Source organism: Panulirus ornatus, chromosome 34 (assembly GCF_036320965.1).
Source record: "Panulirus ornatus isolate Po-2019 chromosome 34, ASM3632096v1, whole genome shotgun sequence".
In the NCBI taxonomy this organism is placed as follows: domain Eukaryota; kingdom Metazoa; phylum Arthropoda; class Malacostraca; order Decapoda; family Palinuridae; genus Panulirus; species Panulirus ornatus.
The window spans coordinates 13,245,598-13,262,542 of NC_092257.1; the positions used below are offsets into that span (position 1 = coordinate 13,245,598).

General features: G+C 42.5%; 1 protein-coding gene and 1 long non-coding RNA gene across 8 annotated transcripts in view; both read right to left on the reverse strand.

Annotated features, from left to right (window-relative positions):
* Positions 1-4,625, reverse strand: part of LOC139759874 (uncharacterized) — an 84,042-nt gene extending 79,417 nt beyond the window's left edge. The window contains exon 1 of the long non-coding RNA XR_011715163.1: positions 4,548-4,625. This is a non-coding gene — a long non-coding RNA (uncharacterized lncRNA). The remainder of the gene's footprint in view (positions 1-4,547) is intronic.
* Positions 4,626-10,352: 5,727 nt separating this feature from the next.
* The window catches only part of LOC139759876 (uncharacterized), a 406,891-nt gene continuing 400,298 nt past the window's right edge, over positions 10,353-16,945 (reverse strand). For all 7 annotated transcript variants that reach the window (XM_071682396.1, XM_071682397.1, XM_071682398.1 and 4 more), the window contains 3 exons: positions 15,867-16,037; positions 15,449-15,691; positions 10,353-14,742 (listed from right to left, as the gene is read on the reverse strand). In XM_071682396.1, the coding sequence (XP_071538497.1) occupies positions 14,581-14,742; positions 15,449-15,691; positions 15,867-16,037 (576 nt within the window). In that variant the 3' untranslated portion in view covers positions 10,353-14,580. The remainder of the gene's footprint in view (positions 14,743-15,448; positions 15,692-15,866; positions 16,038-16,945) is intronic.

The following is a 16,945-nucleotide window of genomic DNA, read 5'->3' on the forward strand; positions in this document are numbered from 1 at the left end:
AAGTTCAGACCATTCCCGCCTTATGGTTTGCGACCAGGCAAGTCGGCGAGAGATCCGGTGGCCTATCGGGACCAGATATTCTCCCTCTTAGGGATGTTTACAACAGAGACATGATTACCTTAGCCTGGGAGAGTCCACTAGAAGACCACTCCCCCCCCACACACGTCGTGGGACCAGCGTGGGAGGAGTGTTCGCTGGTAAACAGGATATGAGGATACCCTACGACTAATGGTGATCTCCTGGGAGACGAGCGCACACACACAAACACATGGCGCCGTCTATCTAAGATTTTTCAATCTTGATCCTTCTGGCTTGACCTCATACAGCTTCTTTTTCACAGCCTGGATTGCCTGGCTCCTACACGGCCTGGCTCATACATAGCCTGGCTCATACAGAGCCTGGCTCATACATAGCCTGGCTCATACACAACCTGGCTCATACACAGCCAGGCTCATACACAACCTGGCTCATACATAGCCTGGCTCATACACAACCTGGCTCATACACAGCCTGGCTCACTTGGTTCATAGTCACACAGACAACAACGTGTTACTGCTGCACGTCTCTGTCATGCACGTCCGCCGTTAACAGTCGATCGTATTGTGTCAGGGAATATCAAAGTACTGGAGGGGACAAAGACCAATTCATCTCCGACGGCAATAAAGATCAATTGAGATAGTACTTCTTTAGGAATTACAACCCTCGTTACGAATGGTAATTGATCCCTTCTTTTCTATCCCCTCTTTACTCCATCAAATCTACTCTACAGGAATGTTTAGAGGTCTTAAACTCTGTGTGTTTTTAGTAAGCTCTTTCTTCGGTGATGTTCAAAATTCAATATCAAGTAAAGGGGTTAAAGTTATTTTGTCCTCCCTGTATGTAATAATGTAAGTGATACAGAGTAGTAAAGATGTTATCTTTTGTCTTTACCAAGTATACCAATGACACACACCAAGGCAATTACTCTCTCCTAACATTTCATTATTTGAACTTTTTCTTCTTTTTTTTCTTCCTATTAATCTTTTATTTCTTTTTTTTTTCGTTATAGTCATTCTATTGTTTCGTATTACGGACGATACACCAACGGAGTGAGGGAGGGAGGGAAGGAGAGAGAGAGAGAGAGAGAGAGAGAGAGAGAGAGAGAGAGAGAGAGAGAGAGAGAGAGAGAGAGAGAGAGAGAGAGGATACTTGAACAACACAGTCTAGGTTGTCTAGGGATGTGCACATTCGAAGCTTCTCAAACGAGTTCGTTTTTCAGTGTCGTACGATCATCGTAATCGCGTGATCCACTCGCCTGTGCTGCCCAGCGCCAGGTGGTCGTGTGGGAGCAATGCACCTGCCTTTGTTATCTGGTTCATAGTGGGTTAGGTTGGCCAGGAGAGAGTGAACATGCAAGCTTAATTTCCTTGGACATGATGGTACGACCCTTGAACACGACGGTGCGACCACTGAGCACGATGGTACGACCTTTGAACACAGCAACAGTGCGATCCTTTAGCATGAGGGTACGACCCTTGAGCACGACGTTACGACCCTTGAGCACGACGGTGCGACCCTTGAACACGACGGTGCGACCCTTGATCACGACGGAACGACCCTTGATCTCGACGGTACGCCCCTTGAGCACGATGGTACGATCCTTGAGCACGACGGTAAGACCCTTGAGCACGACGGTACGACCCTAGTACACGACGGTACGATCCTTGAGCACGACGTTACGACCTTTGAACAGGATGGCGTTGGTAGACCTTTACGTCGAAGGTTAAGGAATCATACCCTAAGGGTCGTACCGTCGTGTTCAAGGGTCGCACCACCACACTCAAGCGTCGTACTGCCCTGTTCATGGGTCGTGCCGTCGTGCCTCAGGATCATAACGTCGTACTTGAGAGTCGTGTTCACCTGCACAAGGGCCGTGTCGTCATGAACGGTCGTCGAAGGACATCAATACAACGACGTGTGTCGCCGAGGTGTGGTCAGTCCAGAGGAAAGTGGTGGCAGAGAATTTCTTGGTCAGTATTGACCCCTTAGTGACAGGCCAGTAAGCACGGCCACACTGAGCTGTGAGTTTTCTCGTACAAATGAACATCTGAAGATTTAGTTCACTGTTTTGTATCGTTTCAGCGAAAGGTCTCGTTTCATATATATATATATATATATATATGCCTTTGCCACACAGAGGAGACATTGCCATAGTATATGATATTAATGACCAGAGACTTCTTAAAGTGAGAGCAATTCATCGAATCAAACTCAGTTAATCCTAAATAACGTACTTCATCTCATTCTACCTTTAGCCACTTCACATTGATAGTAATGATAAGCTTGGGTACTACATCTGTGGCATTTTGAATTAGATATTGAATCTTCAGAAAGACTTCAGTTAATTAAGCTTTTCCTTCGAACACCGTGAGAAGGAAGAGAGTTAGGGTCGAGAAGTTCCATATGATAATCATACACGCAATTATTAGGGCACATTATCAACTAACGCAATTATTAGGGCAAATTATCAACTAAGTCTCATTATAGTTCATCCTGGTAATGACTGACACGTCTACCATTACCACTAATGATTATGGGGACTTAAGGAGGCTCCTCCCTCCCTCGCTAACGTCTTCATTAGGAACGAATTGAAAACCGAGGCGCCAACACCACCATCTCCACCCCCTGCTAAGGGGATTTCAAACCCATGTTTTGTTATTGATCCCCCGACGAGTGGCAGGTGTGCTATCCAATATCATGCGAAAAGGATCCATTTTTCTCCTCTGCATTTTGTTGTCGCAAGTTTTGGGGTTTATTACGTTGCCATGACGGCTCTAGGCAAGACCTGGTTTCACTGGTCGAGGACAATAATAAGAAAAAGAAAACGACTGAAAACGGACGCCGTGCCAATCTTGTAATACAATTAAGGTGTTATTTATTAGAGAAAATGTATTTTGTATCCATATATTCTTTGCCCAGCTGGCCCAAAGGATGTCTTTGGAGAATTTAGATTTAGATCCTAATCTGTCAAGTTGTCTAACGAACATGAGTCAAGCCCCAGCCAACCCAGGGTTATATCAGCGTGGGTTCGAATCCCAGGGCCTGGCAGTCAATCCACACAAAGAGGAATACGTCTGTATAGAGAGACGAGACTTGAAAATAGTGTGTTGCATTGTGGAGAGAGACGACCAACCGTCTTCCTTTTCGGATCCAAGGAGAGAGAGAGAGAGAGAGAGAGAGAGAGAGAGAGAGAGAGAGAGAGAGAGAGAGAGAGAGAGAGAGAGAGAGATCCCCTGTGAAATATAACAGCCAGGAACCGTGTAGACAGGGTTATATACACCATCTATCGTCGTACACGTAATAGATATCTCAGGACAAAAAACACACACACACACGGGCAAGCCAAGGCCATCTGATCTGTCGCGAGATTTATTTGAGAGAAAATGGGATATGAGGACGTTTGATTCACGCCGCCATTATCTTTCCTTATCTATTTTTCTTTTTATCCTCCCACAGGATGAGAGGGAGAGAGAGAGAGAGAGAGAGAGAGAGAGAGAGAGAGAGAGAGAGAGAGAGAGAGAGAGAGAGAGGTACACACGCACATAGGAGTGAAGACATATTACATATATACTACCCTACCACTAAGGGGTTGGATGAACAGCTGGATTGGCTGTGGACCCACTCCCGCAGCCAAGATTCGAACCTACGCGCTCGACCCAGAATGCGTCATGGTCAGGTACGCTAACCACTACACCACGGAAGCCCACAGTACACAGTAGCCAGCAACGTTACCAAAATTACTGTCGCACGCTGAGGTAAATGAATACGATTATAGTACTGATGAACACCCGCTTTCACAGAAACGCAGCGCCCTCTAGCAGCAAGGATTCGAACCCCGGAACATTTGTGTGGGACGTGGGGCACTAAAATGGTGTCATGTGAGCCTGACGGCATGTTAACCGGGGTTGACCACCGTTGGTCAACGAACACTCGATCTCCTGTTATAGTTAGCATGGCCAAGAGGTCAGTCGGGGGTACGGGCCAAGTGGTCAGTCGGGGGTACGGGCCAAGTGGTCAGTCGGGGGTACGGGCCAAGTGGTCAGTCGGGGGTGCGGGTCAAGTGGTCAGTTGGGGGTACGGGCCAAGTGGTCATCAGTCGGGGGTACGGGCCAAGTGGTCAGTCGAGGGTACGGGCCAAGTGGTCAGTCAGTGGTACGGGCCGAGTGGTCATCAGTCGGGGGTACGGGCCAAGTGGTCGGAAGACCCAGCTACCGAACGAATGGAACGGGGGTTCGAATCTTTGCCGTTCGAGGTCATTAAAGTTGAAATATGATACATCCGAGGTGATTGAAGGCTTTCCAAAACATATCTAATAAACGAACATATACGAAGTAACAAGTAATTGCGCAAACGACTTAACAGATCATTCGCATACCGCAAAACAACCACACGCTCTCCACATCCTAAAGGGCGTTCACTCTAAATTATACATAGAAATAAATCAAAAGTTTTCTAAAACTCGTCTAAATGAATGAACAATACAAGACAACTAGGTAAGACATACTTACAAGATATCACAGAATAGCCACACAGCACAATATAGCAATCACTTCCCTAGTCTTGGAAAAGCGTGCACTCCCCCCGGCGTCTAGGTCAACACTGACTCATTTCCTTGGTTGTTATGTTATGCCGAAATCAGATCCGTTTAGGCAAAACTTTGCAAGACTGGTAAATAAGTCACGACTGAAACTCACACTTCCGTTCAAACGAGTGAGGAAGATAATGAATCAATATTTGTTCTGTAGAGAATAAATTGGGTTAGATTAGAGGAATTTCATGATAACACAAGACACTACACCACTGTATGAGGAGGCGAGAGTAATCCAGGTTCATTGTAAACAATGACACGACCATTGTAACCTTGTAACTGCTTGTTTAGGGACCCCCTTCAACACCTATATATATAGGGCTGGAAATCCTCCCCTCTCGTTTTTTTTTTTTTTTTTTTTTTTTAATTTTCCAAAAGAAGGAACAGAGAAGAGGGCCAGGTGAGGATATTCCCTCAAAGGCCCAGTCCTCTGTTCTTAACGCTACCTCGCTATCGCGGGAAATAGCGAATAGTATGAAAAAAAAAAAAAAAATATATATATATATATATATATATATATATATATATATATATATATATATATATATATATATATACATATATGACATACCTAAAGTTGGACAAATAAATATACTTAATGGGACCCTAACACACCACTACGTCACTTTCTCCCACCTATTCCTCGAGCGTAAGTGCCACTTAATCCCTCTTCATCTGTTCGTCCTTCGCAAAGGCCGACTGTGTGTATAGATCGTCTACGAACAGAAGCCAAGGAAACCATGAGACACCTCACTGAATCGAGCCTTGAGGGAGGATAGGTAATAGCGTTAGGTCAATCTGGATAAGTCATGGGTTTGTTTATGGTGGATGGGGGTAACCACACACACACACACACACACACACACACACACACACACACACACACACACACACACAGCGCAGGTCATAAAGGCTGACATGATGTATCGGGGAGGCCGGGGAGGGGGAGGGGGTTAGGTTAGATTAGAGAGAGAGAGAGAGAGAGAGAGAGAGAGAGAGAGAGAGAGGAGAGAGAGAGAGAGAGAGAGAGAGAGAGAGAGAGAGAGAGAGAGAGAGAGAGAGAGAATGTTGATTTTGGCAGATAAAGGAAATACCACTCCCTCCCCTCCTCTTCATTCTACTCTACCATCGCTTGGGACATATCTATGTACAACTATGTTCTATAACTATAATCCGTTGTCTATCCTTCTATACATCACCTTGCGTATTGCCTCTCTTAACCATCGCTCCTGACTACGTGTTCAAACCACTGGCGGGTATTGGTTGATAACGATCCAACAAGCCAATCACACTTGGACTACGTGTGGCTTGATGGAACCCTTTTAAAAAATATGTAGATGTATGGTGTCTCTGTGGTAGTTATAGTAATAAAAGGCTTTATTACAATATGGTAATTGTTGTTATCAATCTACCTATTTATGCTAATGAGGGTACAGCCCTCTCATTTGCATAAATGAAATGGAGAATCGTTGATGTTAATGATATGTTGAACGACAGTGTGTCAATTCCTCTTTCCTCTTTTTTTTCCTCCTCATTTAGGATGAGTTGGCTTCTCTCTCTCTCTCTCTCTCTCTCTCTCTCTCTCTCTCTCTCTCTCTCTCTCTCTCTCTCTCTCTCTCTCTCTCTCTCTCTCTCTCTCCCATTCAGGTATGGCTGCTGTCATTTCCATTCCCCCCGCGTCTGCCTCCTCCCATCCAACTCCCTCCCCCTCCTCCACAACAACCACCAAAGCAATCCCCATTTCCTCTACGGCGCCTTCCATTTCCTCCAAACACCACCCCACCATCCCTCTTGCCCATTCCCTTCCTCCTCTTCCTCTTCCTCCTCCTCCTTCTCCCGGAGGAGGCTCTGGGGAGGAGGGAGGATAGCAGACCATCACATCCCTCCCTCCTCCGGCTGACTCACCCAGAGCATGACGCTCTGTTGAACGGAAATTGACGTCAGGTTTTCCAGACTCAGTAAAACAAGAGATTTTCACTCACGGTCATCAGCCATTCTTCTTTCCTCTCCGTTTTTTTTTTTTTATTCTATTTCATTTCATTTTACTTTTCGTTCTATTGCCTGTCATGGCCAGCCGTGGCAACTAATGATTTAAATGTCTCCAATATAAAAACGATTACGGTTATGGCTAGGTCATATCATATATATATATATATATATATATATATATATATATATATATATATATATATATATATATATATATATATATACTTTTCTTCTCGAGGAGCCACCTTATATGGAGCCACAGCAGCGCTCAGGAAACTGGCCACGTCCGCTGGACGGGACCACAGGTCAGTATGCATGATCATGTTGGGTCATCGCTTCTCCTGGATGTGTACAGCACAATTAAGGAATAAGCGTCGAGTGTCTTTAGCGTGGAAAACGTACGTTGGGTATGAGGGGGGTCTAGTGATATAGTAAGGCCAGGTGTTTATATACTTCGTTGACCTTTACAAAAGTAATACACATTGACAAAATGCGTTGAAGGCAATACAACTCTATGTTTCGACTGGTGTTCGTGGACTTCAAAACCCTACTTGGGAGAAGTGTATTTCTGAGAACATTTTAAGAGGGATTACGTATCATTGTGTCGTTGGGTTTAATGAGAGCCAATCAATAAAGGAGCTTTGGCCACACTGTACACTATACTTCAAACATATGATGCATAAAACTTGGTTCTATTTTTGATAGGTCAAGCCCTATTTCGAATCAGTACCTCCTATCATAAAGTCATTTAGTATGTTGAAGGATCTAATATCTATCAGAAACTGAAATGTCACTAAGTTAGAATCCATACCATACGTAGAGTAGACACGCAAAGTACAATGATTGCTATTTATGATAAGTTATGGATACGAAAATTCAGAAATGTATAGGCTAAGAGAATGATACAAATTGTTAGAAGAAGAAATGATAATATGCAGTGGAAAAGGATGATCTCTGTGCTTTCCCCTGAAACGTTATGTACTTCATCAGCTTGTTGGAAAGCATTTTGATGAAGGGAAAGATAGTTAGGTAGGAAAAAGGAAAGGGCTCCATCATTTCCTGCAGTCCCCCTAAAACAGCTTTCTCTAGAGATTCATAAGAGAAAACGCGGATAAGTGCGTCCTTATTGGAGTAGGAACTAAAATAATTTTACCTCGCGCCTTTATCCCCGGTTATCAAATTTATGTTTACACTATCATGATCACTCAGCTACATCCGGAGGAGCTGATAAGATAGTACACACACACACATCTTATATTGACTAACACTAACCAGTTATGGAGTCATACGCCGGGGCAATGCGATGCAACACTGATGTCTCTCCTAACACAATTTAAACGTGTTTATTTTCAAATGGCAAGCTTTCCACCTCATCCAAGACTGTAAGCCTTCTGTCTTCTATTCCTTACCTTTTCATTTCAAAGTAATGGGTAGGTAGGAGCCTCCTGGTTTACTATCCTCCAGCAGATGACCTCCTCATAGATCATCAAGTCTTCTATTATCTTATTCTCCCATGCACGCCCACAGACCTTTTCACTCGTCCGTTTATGAGTTCCTTTGTCATATTTCCAAGCGGTTACCAAGCACTTTTCTCAAAGACCACTGGTGAGATTTCTCCCTAAGCCCTGGGGAATAATCTTTAAGTGGTCTTAATCAGCTGAAACTACCACAGGATTCTCATTACGTTACCTATAACGTATTTCAAATACTGAGAGCGTGTCCCTGGATACCTTTTAAGCACCCTGAATCCTCTCTGGCCCTGTTAATTAGTCGTTCTTAGGGCAAATATCGATCATAATCAGTCGTTTCTCATATTTTCTGTCTCATTAAAAGGCCTAAGTTACCGGCCATTGTATCGATACCTCTCTACATGTCTCCTTATCTCTCCTTATTGCCTTTTCAATGTCTCTCTTTCCCACCTTTTTTCCCTTATCAATTAAACAGTTTTTTCGTTATATCTAAAAGGTGTCTCCTTTTCTTTCCTGAAACACAGGGTTTCCATCACTAGAAGAACTGCTACATAAGTCTTCCTTCTTCCCTTCTTAAGGGCTAGCCTGGGAAAGGACTTTTGTTCGTGACTGTAAACATCATCTTCAGAAATATATAAAAAAAAATTTGACAGTTGAAGAATAGAGTCCCCAGATTTGTGAATGTCTCAATTGATCTTACATTTTCCTTCAGAATTATTGTAAGGAACTGAATATATTGAACTTCATCAATGAGTAAATTCGAAGTAGTTAATGGAACACTTTGATTACAATGTCTGATAACGTATTTGGCCTTTGTTTATCACAGCTGCGTGAGGAATTTAACGTATCTACGTCAATAATTCTGATAACAGTGAATCTAAGAGTTTTATGACGAAGTTTAATGTTTTTTAATTGGTTAGCCTCAGAGGATTGATATAAGGTTAACCTAAACATCTTTTTTATAAGGTTAACTTTAAAGTTTTTTTCTATAACGTTATCCTTAAAGGGTTTTCATAAGGTTAGTTGTTTTTTAAACTTAGTATGAATTTAAGGTCATTTTGACAGATTCGCAGCGTGGGTTCACCAAGTTTGAATAGCTCAGCATTTAAGTTAGATGTAGGACGTTCAGCTATTGAGATCACAGTCAAGGAACACATGACACCACCTTTAATGAAAGACCACTTCATTGGCTCCTTAACCTGTTTCTACTACTTTGGAAGTAATCATACAGGAGGGGAGGACTTTGAGTCACTTGCATCCACCACCATCCCTTCCCACTCTTCTCCTGTGACGACCCTGGAGGTTGTTCGTTAGTTAACCTAACAGTTCCCACCTACACTGATCGTTAAAGGTAAGGAAAATACAGTGTTTATGGCACATTTATTTGTACAATGTAAAAACAGTCGACCTACAATCATTGCCTGAATCACTCAAGCTGGATTTGGCACCTTCCTGTAGATAAAATTAACCCGGGTTTCTATATATCTTTTTAACTTATAGACGGGCAAATGAATCCCGTCTGTACGCACGACAACTCTGCGTTATACGCCATTACAGCGTAGTGGGTGGGTTGAGGGTAGGGTAGGGGAAGGGGGGGGGGGAACAAAGCCACACTCTGGTGATCTTTCTATAAATTTCGGGTTGTGTTTAGAGAGAAAGAGAGAGAGAGAGGGAAAGAGAGAGAAAGAGAGACAGACAGAGAGACTGAACGATACATCTGGTGGCGTTGTTGACTTTATGCTCAACGTTACCCCGTTGTGACGGAAGTGACATGGCTGCCCAATCACCTCCACCACTGCGGCACCTGACGTCCACAAAACCCAAAGTAGACGACGGTGCCAACCTAGCCATCTGCGGACGCCCGGTGAGGAGGTGGTGGTGGTGGGAGCAGCACCAGCGCGCGCGCACGCGAGTGTGTGGACCTGGGTCATTATGTCGGAAAGGGACAATGGCCAGGTGATTCATAAGTGTGTATGTCTCTCTCGCTCTCTCTCTCTCTCTCTCTTTCTATCTTCTCTTTCTCTTCTTTCTCTCTTTCTCTTTATGTATCAGCCAACACCTTCCGAGGAAGGTGGGAGGTGGCGGAGGAGGAAGAAGAGGCGTTCAAACAAACCATTCGCTCAGTTGAAGCCTCTCATAATATAATCTATTCGATTGATAATCAACATCAGTAACTGGTAAGTCGTGGAATTTATAAACATTGAGAATTCATTTTTTCTTATATATATATATATATATATATATATATATATATATATATATATATATATATATATATTTTTTTTTTTTTTTTCCTTCTTCCTTGAGAGATGCTAATTTACAAACTTAGGTTCACCCGTTCAGGGAGGAAGGCCGTTAAAATGGTTACTGGAATTCGTGTAAAAGTCCAAAAAATGGCTTTTAGTAAAAAGGTCTTTTTTGTCTAACGTAGTAACCAGATCGAACGAACTTTGATACATTATGATTCATCTCACTAGGGACTGGATGTGGGTCTTGGACATGACACCTAGAAGAAAATTTCAAAATGGACAAAAGTCTTTGGAAATGAATTACATTTTTTTTTCTCTTTTCTTCCTTTAACACTTGATAGTTTCGGGAAATAAATATCAGACTTGAGTGTGCTGATGAAGGCAGAGAATTACTTCGCGACATAAGCCATATACAGTCGGCTTCATCAAAGATAACACAGATAAAAGGGGGTAAATTTATCTCCAAATGATAAAAAAAAAATATGATCACACCAACGGGTAAGTGACTTATGTATTGATCTGCGTCTCGGCAGTTTAATAATGGGTATCGAAAGATTCCAATCCTTCGTATTATGTTCTCTGGTCTCATCGTACCATGACCTTTGAAAGAGCTTTATCTCACAGGGAACAAAAGAGACCACTTAAATGTTTCATCTCATTGCGATAGGAGGGTAACCAACAGAGAGGGCAAAGTCAGCAGTCGGTAAATGTTCCTAGGTATTGTGCGTCGAGTTGAGTGAGTGCGCCTCTCTCTCTTCCCTACACCTATCTTCGTCCGGGGGCAACCTGTCTCCCCAGAAGGGTGCGTCCGGAGAAAGGAGGTGAAGGGTGTGGCTACTGACGCAGGCAAGTGGTGTGTGTATGTGTGTGTGAGTGTGTAACGCACCCAAGGGTCTTAAAGTAAACATGAATCTGTACGATCCCTCTGCGTGGAATACCTTCATTTAGGTTAAGCAACCGTTTTCCATTTTCCTTTCGAGTCTGCATAATATTCAGAACAAGACGACGGTGGATGGGAAATATCCTTGTCACTTGAAAACAAAATTCCTCAATATTCGAAACAGTAATTTATTCATGCCTGAACGCCTGAGGGAAATTCACTTTTAATTTTCTTGAATGTAAGAACACACCCAGACACACAGACAGGCGTGAGGCAACCCACGGCACCGTTACTATAATGATTTATGGAACGAGACGTTTGGGTCTGACAGTGGAACAATGATACCTCCAACCTACTTTGCAAAAAATCTCTCTTTCTCTACTAAATCTTTGCAGGAGATCCTAAACACAGGGCATTTACATAGTACAAAAATGGTCCTTACATCCAAAGAATTATTTACAGCCAGATTATTCGACATGATGATACACATAAATGGTTTTAAATGTAAGCATAATAGTTGTGTTGAGGTAAGAAATTTACATTCCTTAAGGTAACCCAGCGAACGAAAGTCGGTTAACCCATGTGACTGAGAAACGGCAAAGCCGGAACCTCTATACATACTCACAGACAGACACAGACACACCCAGACACACACACACACAGACTCACACACACAGACACACACATACATGACACGTAAGTCCCTCACATCATTCACACAGCAACAGAAAAAAAATATAGGCTGTATCTATTGTCTTCTTTTATTTTCTATGGTACATCTCTTTGCTGTAGCGAATATGCACCGGTGCGTAACAATTTACTAACACAGCCCAGTTAGCCAAAGGCCACATCCTCCAGCGAAGGGGGTGGTGTCTGTCTGCTTCTGCAGGAGGCTGGAAAGTCAGTGAGCTCACCCAATCTCTGAGCTAAGGTCTCAATCAAAGACCTGATTTGCCTGGTAGAGACAGGCAGAAGGCTGGGCCCCCAATGTGCATGCATCTGTGTGTGTGTGTGTGATCAACGACACCAACATGACACGACAGTCGACCATGACCAGGAGAGCTTTGGTGTGCACTTACAAGGCGTTGTTGACTTTGTGGATCCTGTTTCAGTGGCTTTGATCATCCCTCTGGATGTGTTTACGTGATCAACACATTGACGAGTATGTGACTGAATCTCATTGAATTTAAAGATCTACAAGATTTGCAATCATAGGTCTGATATATATATATATATATATATATATATATATATATATATATATATATATATATATATATATATGACTCCTGTTTGTGAATGCAATGCCATTCAAACATTCAACGCTGTGTTGCACTTTGGGGTCGTTTGAAACGACTCCAACTGCTCTCCCATTCGTAAATATGCTTCCCCTTCAGTGGCTGTCGAGTTCCGGCGCCGCATAGAGGCAAGGCTCACTCACTATATCTATATACATCGTTTGCTCACAGTTCATATACAAAACAAATCACAATCTATCATCATGTGAGGAGATCAGTGCGAGCAGACCCGGGAGTCGACCTTGCTAAGGTTCGTTTTCAATCTCACCGAGTCAAAGTCCATATGGAACCTAGTTAGCCTCAGTAACTAGGAAGAGGATTCACTGGTATCCTTACATCTTATATAACGAGAGGAGAAACCCTTCACCATATTGTAAAAAGGTCTGTGTGTGAAAAAGTAGAGAAGAGGAGGGATACAAACATACATAAATAATTCCTTCAAAATACTTTATACAGTTCTTCTTTTTTGTGAGACAAGTTTCTTTAAACCTACGTAGGTGATGTGGCGAATACAAGGATTCCTCTACTTCTGTTTATCACATATATTTCGACCTTTATTGCCTCTTTATCTTTAGGCAAAATCTTCACTTTAAAGTGACGTCCACACCTTTCCCAGAACGACTTTGGTCGCCTGGTAACACACACACAACCCACCCTTTCAAGGGAAGAATTTGTCCAGGGTTCGAACAACACTTTATTGGGATCCAACTTGGCAAAACCAAGAAGCTGTATGTTCTGTTCAGTCTTTCTAGTCTGCCTTCACACACCATCTGTCGGATGTGGTGAAGGCAGCCGATAATCGTATTTTGAAACTATGGGCATAGACGTGTGTGTGTTCAGATATTCACACTGAACAGAACGAGTTATCTTTCGTCTCAAGGATTACAGAACACTCGACTTTATGAAAGAGTCGGGTTTTGTTTTGTGTTATCTGCTGTAGTGTCTGTAATCCTTTGTCAAGTTTCATTGTCTGTAATGTTTATGAGATCTATCTTAACGCTAATCATAGCAGTGGTAATGATATTACTACTACTACTACTAATAATAATAATGACAATAATAAATACAGAAAAGAAGTGGTAGTGATAGCAGTAGAAGTAATAATGATAATCATGATAATAATGATAATAATAATAATAATGCTAATACTACTACTAATAATGATAATGATAAAAATAATAATAATAATAATAATAATAATAATAATAATAATAATAATAATAATAATAATAATATTAATGATAGTAATAATAATAATCATAATAATAACAATGATGATGATAATGATAATAGTAATAATAGTAATCATGACAATATAAATCTATCTCTTCCTACAAGAGACCCAGCAAAGGCGAATTAATCTAGTCATCACAGTTAGTGCTTCATACTAGCTCCTCACCTAATGGTAGTGACCAGCTGTAGTGTTCTTAAAAAAAAAAATATATATAATCTGAAAAATCAGTGGATGACTATGTTCAGTGGATGGCCACTGTCTTAGAGGGATGTCCTATAACACTAAGGGGGTCGCTGTGAAGAGGTGGTTATTGGAGGTGAGTGTCTGGTTATGAAGAAGGTTTGGTTGCTGTCGTTACAAGTGTTGACACAAAGTTCTCGCAAACTCTACGAATTTCTTTGATAAAAGAAGTTGATTTACTTTCTCACAGAGAAGTGTACAGGGAGTAACTCAGCAACTATGTAAGGATGTTATGAGGGATACTTGCGGCCGTAAGAATGTGGCTGTGAACGCGCAGAAACCGCGTATTAAAATAACTCAGTTGTGTATAATGCAATGAAGCGTGAGTGGTTCCTGGAACGCCACTGCGTGAAGCTTCGAAACACCAAACACCCACATGACTCGTTCGGGTTTACGAGCGAACCTCACACTCACTCATACAGGTTCCGAAGCCATAGTATCGGTTGGTGGTGGCAGAGACGAACTCACTGGTTCACAGAATCACTGACACTCCTAGTTTAAGGCTTGGGTCATTTAGAAGCGAAACAAACACTAAGGTTTCGAAGCCACAGTATCGGTTGAAAGTAGGAGAGTCGAACTCATTGGTTCGGAGGATCACGGGTACTCCTTGTTCAGGCTTGGGTCTTGCCTGAAGGCTTGCGTGCCCTTGGGAGGCGTCGTGGCTGACGAAGGCAGACGCTGGGACCTGAACACCGTGTTCTGTAAGGTCCTCTTCCACTTCTCCTGTGTGTCTCGAAGCTTCAGTAGCCACGTTTGCTGGGAGGGGGAGAAAACAGAGTGAGGAACTGTAGGCTGGAGACCTATACTGAACCTTTCTCTTTCTTTCTCTCTTTCTCTCTCCTCCTCTATCTATATATCTAAATAATTCACTTCCTGTTTTCGTTTCTATCTTCACCGGTCTATATCTTGACCTTGTCCCTGTAGCAATACTATCACATATCATCTTCCTCGCCAAGCTGTCACTTGGTAAGCGTCCTATTTGTCAATGACATCTTACAAAGCCTTTCCTTCCTGCTTCAACCTAACCATTTCTTCACGTAACATAGTGTCCTTACTCAGGTGTTCCTTATGTATACTTCCCTATCTCCATAAAAAAAAGATTTCCCCTCGTAAGTCATCCATCACATTGTTTTTCCTCGATATCTTGATCAAGATAACAGAAATTCCTACTCTTATCAGTGTTGGGACATGCACTCCAACACTCATGCAACTTACCTACACTATAAGTAAATACTCGACATTCATAAGGCATCCTGAGTACCCTTAAGTATTTGCTTTGTGTCCACTTTCATATTGTACTCCTTTGTATCCCTATACTAACCTTTCTCATCATCGAGTGACATTCATACAACATTCTGTAGCTTCCCTATTTAAGTGAAGCTTTAATTTCATTCTGAATAAGAAACTTCCTCTTACCTCCAACATCACTGAGGCGAGACTAGTCATAGCAACCCGTTCTCACCTTAATCTGTTCGGTCTGGGCCTGGAAGGTGTAGACAGCCACGATTTGCTGGAAGCGATTGAGGTTGACGAGGACGAAGGCAGCCTCGAGTTTGGAGGCAGCGGACTCATGGGGCGTGACGTCATGGATGAAGAAGCGATCCAGGGAGAGGGGCTGCTTGTACACGATGTACCGGAGGGCCGACTCGCTCCCTGTAGACCCGCGGGAACACGAGCTCGGCCAATTCTCCGTCAGGGAGGATTTCTGCAGGCAATGATTGAGCGGGATTAATGCTACTAGCTAGAGTGAGTTATGTCAGCGTCAACAGTGACCATTGTAGGCTGAAATGGTGAGGCATTTGCTCTCGTATCATTATGAAAACTCTCGTGTTTTGGTCACTCAAATGTGAAAACAAGGAGGGGGACGTTCACTGTAATACCTTCTTATGGAGACCTTTCTTCCTTCTGGTGATGAGAAGCATGTCGTCAAAGAGGATGACGTACATCTCCTGTGGTTTGTTGTGGTCTAGCATGTGCAAGGATCCCTCCAAGATGATCTGTCGTCTGGGAGAGACAATCAGGCGTTCGCACGGCTGCCGCGAGATGGCCCCCTGTGGCAGGAAGGAGAGGCGGTGGGTGAGTGAGAGAGCACTCAGCATTTCCTAATTAAGGATAAGTATGATAGATCATTACACTTAACTCTCTCTCGTGGTGTAATAAGAATGATAAACCATCACTTCAAGTGATAGAACGGATATGGGTGATAGAACACTATTCTTAACTCCCTCTGATGGTGGTATGATAAAGACGATAAACCCTAATTCCAAGAGGCAGTAAGGGTAAGGATTATATAAGACAGACCTCTGAATCTGGTTCCAATGGGCTTATGATATCATAAGATCGATATTCGGGGTCAAGTGGCCTGACATTTTGGGTGCGACAATTTCTATACAACATAGAGATATACTTAACCTCTTTTCCAGCCCTTGCACCTTTCCCTTGACTTCCTGACACTTTCTCGTAGAGATCTCCTAATCACACGCACTCGTTCCCTAAGCACTTCTCTTTTCATATAGCAACTTAACTTTGTAATGAATGTCATCACAGGATTGACTTACATTTTAAACACCGAGAAAGGATTTTCTTATTGATTTTTTTCCATCTGGTTCCCCTGTCTTTCCCATCTATCATCCATCGCATGATCCACTCTATTCCCACGACCTACCATCCTTTAGGAGGCAGTTCTATTCATACTTTGAAATGAAAAAAATGCTGCTGTATATTCACTGTTTGTTTCACCATGATCGACCCTCATGAGGTAAGAGTACTTGGTAACCTGTGTCCGACTTCAGCACTCAAAAACGAAAATTCATTTTTGAATTTCTGTGAAAAATTCTTCATTGTGACTTCCAGAAACAGGTGAACAGATCAATACAGTTCTTATGCAGATTCTATCTTTTTTTCTCGGCTAAGATCATCTATAAACTTATTTTGATTAACTTCTATGCATCTTCTCAGC